Raw genomic sequence first — 9381 nt, 5'->3', positions numbered from 1 at the left:
AAGTAACACCAGTTTTTGAAAGTAGATCCAAATCTGCAGCAATAAATAAAATGCTGCAGCAATAAATAAAATGTCATTTTCAATAGTAAGAATTTCAAATTTTATGGCTAGGTAATCTTTTAAATAGGAAGTTAACATTTCTGTACTCATAAATACACCATCAATTGGTAAAGTGAACTAAAAAAAGTGAAATCAAAGTTAGCACTAAATAATATAGAGAATGTAATCCACCTGCAACAACCATAAAATGTTTGTTCGATTATTATTGTTTAATTATTTAAGTTATGCACTAATCTTACACTTGGATTTATACATTGTGCATAAAACAAGACTTGATTTTGTGAATGCATATCTATTTCGTTTGATATCAAATGGATACAAATAATATAAACATGTTCTTCAATAGCAAGAAATAAAAGAAAGTCAGTTTTGAAGGATAAGGGTTTAAATTATTCAAGAACAAAACAATCACGTTCAGTGGTGCAGTCCCAACAACAAAATGAAACACAGATGGAAATGAGTAGAACCCCACTTTAACATTTAGATTTAAATACTGCCAACTTGAAAGAGAGCTATGGTTTATTCAACATCAACGATTGTTCAACTTCGACATCACATACCCAACCATCAGAAATCCATGACAAGTCTAGGAAGAAAAGAATTATCAATCAAGAATCTATAGGCATAAATCTTATGAATAGATATGGGAAAATGTTAGATGTTCAAAATTTGAACAACAATGCAACAACAAAAGAAAATATGGTTCCTTTTTCATCAACGGAAAGTTATAGTCACCAATTCAATGATCATACAAATGAAGATGATGTCAATTTCGAAAATGACATAGAAGGTATTGATTCAATTATTTAGTTTATTATTAGTCATTTAATAAGTTAATTTAATTATTTTATTTAACAATAATATCTTATGTTTTTTATATTTAGATGGTGTTAATATTGAATACTCTTCCGAAGATGAAGATCAATTCGATAATTCCAATACACCGTCAATGTGTCAAAGTCATCAAGGTTATTTACTATACATTTTAAATTTTAATTTATAGTACACAAAAATAGCCACTAACATTAAAATTGTTTGGTTAGGTTATTCTGATATTGGTGATCCTGTTATTGAATGTGATCATTGTGGAGCATGCATATGATATGAAGAGCGAAAGTGTAAACATAGAAATACTACAACACCCAAATATGAACTTTGTTGTGGTGATGGTAAAGTACAAATACCCTTATTGAAAAAACCTCCTCCAATCCTTCAACATCTTCTTTTTGATTTGCACTCTCGTGATAGTGTAAATTATCAAAACAATATTCGTCTATATAACATGATGTTTGCCTTCACATCTGTGGGTGCAAAATTTGATAGATCTATTAATAATGGTAGAGGTCTTCCAACTATTAGGATACAAGGACAACCATGTCATCGTATTGGGAGTATGTTGCTGATGCCTAGACAAGGCCCAAAGTTTGCGCAACTTTACATTTATGATATAGAACATGAAATTCGAAACAGAATGGAAGGATTAAGGTAAATAATAATATTACTATGGATAACAATGACATATTTTTTTATATTATGTGCAATCTTATTGATTTGTTGTTCAATTGATGAATATAGGAACAACAAGGTTGATTTCCAAGTAGTTTTTCAGTTATCACAAATGTTGGATGAAAATAATGTCCATGCAAAGTTCTTCAGAATGGCAAGGGAAATATTAAGAGATGGTGTAATTCCTAATTTGGAATTGAAGCTAATTTCCGAAAGGAGTTCTGATGGTAGAGTGAATAACTTACCAACAGTTTTTGAAGTGGCTGCTTTAATAGTTGGAGATATTGATACAACATCAAAAAGGGATATAATTATGGAGACACAAACTGGTCATTTAAAAAGAATTGATGAATTACATGCAAGTTATTTAGCTTTTCAATATCCAGTGTTGTTTCCATTTGAGGAGGATGGTTACAGACATGATGTTTGTCACAGGACCAGATCTGATTCTGAAAATAGGAAACAAAATCGTCTAACAGTGAGAGAATGGATATCCTTTAGATTGCAAACAATGAAGAATGAGGCTCAAACTTTGTTGAGGTCAAGAAGACTATTTCATCAATTTTTAGTTGATGCTTATACAGTCTGAACGACTATCTTTTATCAAAAGAAATCAGTCAAAGTTAAGGGTTGATAAATACAGAAATTTGAATCAGTCTCAAATAAATGACCAAACTGAAGGATCAAATATTGGAAAAAGAGTCATATTACCTTCAACCTTTGTTGGTAGTCGTAGGTACATGGATCAATTATACTTTGATGGGATGACCATTTTTAGTTCATTGGGATTTCCTGATTTATTTCTAACAATGACACGCAATCCAAATTGACCTAAAATTGTAAGATTCCTTAATCCTTTGGGTTTGAAGCTGCATGATAGACCAGATATAATCTCAAAAGTGTTCAAAATGAAGTTTGAACAGTTGCTTCGAGATATAAATAAAAGGCATGTGTTGGGTAAAGTAATTGCATGTAAGTATATACTTGACAATATATTTACCTTCATCTCATATAAGTAATTTTGGATACTTATTATTCCTTTATGATTTCATGTTTCAGATATGTACACAATTGAATTTCAAAAGAGAGGTTTACCACATGTGCATTTGCATATTTTTTTGCATCCTTCAAGCAAATATCCTTCTCCAAATGATATTGATATCTGAAATTCCAAATAAGAATGATGATCCTGAATTGTACAACTTGGTGAAGTCACATATGATTCATGGTCCATGTGGTTCTTGCAATAGGTCTTCTCCATGTATGAAAGATGGTAAGTGTTCTCGGTATTTTCCAAAACAATTTCAGCAATCTACAATTGTTTATGAAGAAGAATATCCTGTTTATATGATAAGAGATAATGGAAACATTGTTGAAAAAAATGGCATCTCTCTTGACAATCGATATGTTGTCCCTTATCACCCGCATCTATTAACTAAGTGCCAAGCTCATATTAATATGGAGTGGTGTAACCAAAGTACCTCAGTTAAGTACTTATTCAAGTATATAAACAAAGGGTATGATAGGATCACGGCAGTTATTGAACCAACAGTTGATGGTGCGTCACAAGCTCCCAGTAATGTTGATGAGGTTAAACAATATCTTGATTGTAGATATGTATCACCATCAGAAGCATGTTGGAGAATTTTTAAATTTCCAATTCATGGAAGATAACCTGCTGTTGAACGATTATACTTTCATCTTCCAGGAGAACAACCTGTTTACTTTAATGATCACGAGGATATAGACAATATTCTTTTAAGACCAACTGTATCAGAATCTATGTTTACATCTTGGATGGAATCTAATAAAAAATATCCAGAAGGTAGAACTTTGGGTTATGCTCAATATGTGTCAAAATTTGTTTATGTGAAGAAAACTAGGTCTTGGAAGCCAAGAAAATCAGGTTATACAATTGGAAGATTAATTTGGGTTTCTCCATGCACCGGTGAGTTGTACTATCTTAGGATGATGTTGACAGTTGTTAAAGGACCGACATGTTTTAAAGATATTAGAACTTCCATGCACTGGTGAGCTTTACTATCTTAGGATGATGTTGACAGTTGTTAAAGGGCCAACATGTTATGAAGATATTAGAACTGTTTCAAATATTCGATATGAAACATTCAGGGATGCATGCTTTGCATGTGGCTTACTTAAAGATGATAGAGAATACATTGAAGCACTAAGAGCAACAAAGGATTGGGGTTCTTGTTTCTACTTGAGGAAATTATTTGTCACAATGCTTTTATCCACATCAATGAAAATGCCAAATCATGTTTGGGAGAACACGTGGCAATGGTTATCTGATGGAATTCTTTAATATCAAATAAATATCTCCAATAATCTAGGTATTCAACAATTATATTATATTCTATTATTATAACTTTATTTTGTTTGAATATCTTAAATTATATGACACTTTTTATAACTTATAGGGTTGGTGCTTTTGGATGAACAACTACAAAATCTGACTTTATTGGAGATTGAAAAACTACTTGAACAAAATCGGAGAAGTTTGAAAGAATATCCTTNNCCTTCAATGCCATACCCAAATGGGTACATAACAAGTCAATTAGGCAATAGACTAATATATCAAGAGCTTAATTATGATACAAATGAATTAAAGAGAAACTTCCATACTCTTTTCAACTCTTTAACAAGTACTTCCAATTTCTTACAAAATTCTTTATTTAATGTTAGTACTAATAAATCTATTTCTAATAATAAGATGATAATAGACAATTTCATTTTATATTATGCAGAAGAACAATATCAAATATTCAAGACTATAATGCAAGTTGTTAACTGTCAAGAAGGTCGCATGTTTTTTCTATATGGTTATGGAGGAACTAGAAAAACACACATGTGGCGTACTCTAACATATGCATTGAGATCTCAAAAGCATATTGTATTGACTGTGGCTTCAAGTGGTATAGCTTCTTTACTATTACCTCGGGGTAGGACAACACATTCTAAATTCAAAATTCCAATACCAACTTTTGACAACTCAGTTTACAACATTCATCATGGGACTGAACTTGTAGAGTTATTGAAACAAACAAAGTTAATTATATGGGATGAAGCTCCAATGGCACATAAATTTTGCTTCGAAGCTCTTGATAAAAGTCTTTGTGACTTCATGGGAACAAAAAATGGCTCCATTCTGTTTGGAGGAAAAGTTGTAGTATTTGGAGGTGATTTTAGACAAATATTACCGGTGGTTCCAAGAGGTTGTCGTTCAGATATTGTGCATGCAACAATTAATGCTTCTTATCTTTGGCATCAATGTACTGTTTTAACCCTTACAAAGAACATGTGTTTACAAAATCATGACAATGAATCAGATATCAAGCAATTCTCTGAGTGGATACTAAAGATGGGAAATGGAAAATTATCTGAACCTAATGATGGTTCTGCTGAAATTGATATCCCAGAGGAACTTCTGATTGTAGATTATGATAACCCAATTGATGCGATAGTCAGTAGAACCTACCCAAACTTACAAGAACATTACAAGGATGAACAATTTCTTCAATGTAGAGCAATACTTGCATCAACAATTGAGATTGTTGATCAAATCAATGAATATATTCTGATGAAAATTCCAGGTAAAGTATTCAATTTTATTTAACATACACATTATGTTAAATGTATTAATTTATTATATTTATATTAATAACTATTGTAATGTATACTTACAGGCGATGAAAAAGAATACTTGAGTTCAGATGAAGTTGTTATGTCTGATGCTAATGACAATGAAGCATTCAATATATTAACTCCTGAATTTCTAAATTCATTTTCAACATCAGGACTTCCAAATCAAGTAATCAAGCTGAAAGTAGGGACCCCAATTATGCTATTAAGGAATTTAGATCAGCCTGAAGGGTTATGTAACGGTACAAGGTTGGTGGTTACGAAGATGGCTAATCATGTACTTGAGGCAAAGATAATGTCTGGAAAAAACATTGGAAATATCACTTACATTCCTAAGTTATCAATGTCACAATCCCAATCTCCATGGCCTTTCATGCTTATCAGGAGACAGTTCCCTATAATTGTGTCATACGCTATGACAATGAACAAATCACAAGGCCAATCACTAGAGAGTGTAGGGTTGTATTTACCTAGACCAGTATTTAGTCATGGTCAATTGTATATAAGTGTTTCAAGAGTACAGAGCAAAAAGGGATTGAAGATATTGATACATGACAAGGATGGTAAACCATTAAAGACAACGACAAATGTCGTTTATAAAGAAGTTTTCCAAAATCTTTAACAGGTATTCTACAACTTCTTTTACATTACGTTTGAAATATTTATTTCTAATTATTACATCTTTCTAAAATAACAAATTCAATATCATATGACTGTACAATAACTTTACATCAACAATCAAAATAAATAAAGCAAGGATTATAAATTAATTTTTACTCACATTCTGCTGTTAAAAATGCAAATTTCCATCTAAATTCATTCAACTTTTCCTAACATGTTTGCTTTTTTTAACATTACATGTTCAATATCATTTCATTCTACCACCATCTTTACACTAGTAATGGATTACTGCAAAACATGTTTTAGTATGTATTCCTCAATCACTTTTCATTTAACAAGTTATGTAATCACTTTTTAATTAAATTCATACAATACATATTATTACTCGTGCGAACGCACGGGTCTCCTTTACTAAATGATGATATTCTTATTAACACTAATTTGGAGAAAAAGTTTCGATTAGAAACTTCACCTTATGTTACAATTACGAATAGAATTTCAAAACTATATATGCTATGGGAATTTATATTTCACATAAAAAATTGTTATTTTTATGGGAGCATATCTGCTGTACCATAAAGTGTGTCACTTCATATGACACTGTTTGTAATTGGTTGTAAAAAAATACATTTAAGTTAAAAAAGTAATGATTAAATATTTTTCTGACCAATCATAAATAATAGCACATGGAGTGATACACTTTTATGGGACAGATGTTCACCCTATTTTTATTAACTGTCACCTCTAACAAAAATCTTGTGACTGCAGTATGCCACGTGGTATGAAAGTCCAAACAGATATTAATTGATGATATTCTCATTTGGATAATAAGTACCCGGTATAAAAATTAGAAAAGTAAGCATTAGGATTATGTTTCAATATGAAAAAAATAATGAAGAGTTTAATAGTTGTGTGTTTTATATCTATAATTTTATACTACTTAATAAAAGAAAAATACAAAATAAGCACCTCACCATGATGTAATTTATTATTCCTATTTTGCCCTCATTATCTTCTTATTTCTACAAAAAATTCATATAACATTATCTTTTTTTATTTTATCCTCATTATCTTCCTATTTTGAAAGTGAATTTAAAAAAGTTGAACATCACACCAATTGAATAAATTCAATTGCAAATTATAAATATTTAATACAAAATACTATATTTGTCATTTATAACGTACAAACTATATGTTACAAACGATAGGAAAGCGGGTTGACAGACACGACAGTGACTATCAACATGCTAATTATTAATAAAAGTAAAATATTTACGCATTGTCAGTATAAAGATTTATATACAGTTAGTACATCATCCACCATTAATTAGTATTACTTTATTTAAAGACTCAATTATGATTGGAAATGAATAATGAATGATGGAGCGATAATATATAAAACTCTTTGTTGTCTGCGCATATATATATTTTTATTTATTAATACTAGCGTGTTGACATGCAGGACAAAACCACACTCGTATTTTGTGACTATATGTCAACACGTATTTTGTGTTCCTAATATCTATTTTGCTCTATCCCTAGCATATTATGTAGGGCTAAAGTCGATGATTAAATATATTAAAAATATAGGTTATCATTTTTTATTTCAAAGTGTCTAGTGTAATTTAGTAAATATTTAAATTAAATCTAAATTTGTATTTAATAGTAATAATTTAGAGTAATGTTTAAAATTATACCAAATCACAACCGAAATGAAATAAATAGAAAGATAAACCATAATGAGAGCACATACTATGGAAGACCAAATGCTAGCATACTCATAACAATTGATCAACTTTGCAAATTATATGTCACTTAAACATGAAATCATTACAATTTACCATCTACAAATGTTAAAAACTTTAGTCTTTAAAATCATTTGAAAAATCCAAAGCTTAGAGTTTGGTTAAAAATTTGCATAGACATAAAAGTAAAGACATAATAATCAAAAGCCATGCCAAAAATACAAAATAAACTACAAACAAAAACATGTAAGCCTAGTTCCAACACAATACTAAGTTACTAACCCCAAAAGTATATTATATTGTGTCATCTAATCTTTGATTGGAGGGTAACCTTCCTATTCTTAAAATGTTGTATGCTATTGATTTACGTTGGAAAATATGAGTGTAATGAGGAAGGAAGAGTTCATAACACTAAAGATATTGGAATTTAGAATCCTTAAGAATAAATCGCAGTGCCTTTCTTTTTGTGGGTGAAAAAAATAAGAATGGTGGAAAGAGAATAAGAAAGTTATGGGGAAGGTTATACGTGATTTTTAATTAAGGAAGTTGTATTAATTAATTAAATGTTTTTTTAATAAGGAAGTTACATGCACTTTTTAAGAAGTTGAAACTACTTTGAAGATTGAGGGAAAATTAGGGAAGTAAATATTATTCATTCTGAGGTCTTTATAATTTAGATTTTTAAATATTAGGAGGGTTCGTTTACACTCAAGTTAAGTTACACTAGTAACATTCAATCTCAACCATTCATTTTCTTAGATCCAACAAACCAAATGGGTGAAACTTAAAAGTTGTTTAAGATTTCTTTTTTTCTCTCTCATCACTTATTGCACTCACCTATTTGATCTGTTGAACCTAAGAAAATGAATATCTAAGATTGTGTGTAACTAATGTAACTTAACTTGGATGTAAACAAATTACTCATCGTTAAATATACACATTTGTTATATATGATTTTTGGGTAGAAATTAGAAGATAATAAGAAAAACTAAGGAATAACACCATGGTGGAGTGATTATATTATGTTTTGGCTTTATTAAGTAGTATAGAAATCACTCATTATTTATACTAGTGTGTACAGGCACTTCGTGCCTGCCGGTCAATATAGTATGATACTACGTATTTAATTTTTATATATTTCATTTTTTATAATTAGAATATATTTGTTGTATTCAGTGTACTTTATATTATAATTTTTATGTGTTTATAATAATATTTAGTTTAAGGTGAGAAATGTGGTTAATTAATGTATTGGTGGTGGTTAATTAGGATTATATGGTTTTTTGTGAAAATTAAATAATGTGAAAGGCAAAATGGGAAATGAAAATTGTTAATGTATTTTAGTTATTAGTAAATGGTAGTCTTGTCTTTTGTATTTTCCTAGCTTCCTATATGTATTGGCCCTTTGGCCTTATCTCCATCATTAATTCCATATTGCATTTCTCATCTCCCTTCTCTCTTCTTCTTCTCCTCTCCCTTCTCTCTTCCTATGCAGCTGATCTAACATGGTATCAAGAGCCAGGTTTGCTAAGGCCACAGCTGTTCATGCTTATGGGTTCCATCATCTTTTCTTCTTCTTTGTAGTGGTAGATCAGCCTCCACAGTTCGCAGATCGGAGATCCCAGTTTCAGATTTGCAGATCGCAGTTTTCGCTAAGCGAATTTGTCAGGTTTTCTGTTTCTCTTTCCCTTTGAATTTCGATTTCCCTGTCGTTGTGCTTGTTAGTTATGGAAACTGGAAGAGATGATTCTTTGCAATCCATTAGTGTGCAACTAAATGGATCTTCCAA

The 9381-nt window shown here is 30.4% G+C and overlaps 1 protein-coding gene across 1 annotated transcript; it reads left to right on the top strand.

The window, feature by feature from the left end:
• The first annotated feature begins 4360 nt into the window (after nucleotides 1–4360).
• LOC109341400 (ATP-dependent DNA helicase PIF1-like) lies at nucleotides 4361–5848 on the top strand. Its single transcript, XM_019579295.1, has 2 exons — nucleotides 4361–5105; nucleotides 5271–5848. Exons 1-2 carry the CDS (start codon nucleotides 4361–4363, stop codon nucleotides 5846–5848), a joined length of 1323 nt encoding a protein of 440 aa, XP_019434840.1.
• Nucleotides 5849–9381: the final 3533 nt, after the last annotated feature.

The sequence above is a fragment of the Lupinus angustifolius genome, unplaced genomic scaffold (genome assembly GCF_001865875.1).
Source record: "Lupinus angustifolius cultivar Tanjil unplaced genomic scaffold, LupAngTanjil_v1.0 Scaffold_457, whole genome shotgun sequence".
Lineage (NCBI taxonomy): Eukaryota > Viridiplantae > Streptophyta > Magnoliopsida > Fabales > Fabaceae > Lupinus > Lupinus angustifolius.
Note: the sequence above shows the minus strand (reverse complement) of the source record. Positions and strands in the feature narration are given on the sequence as shown.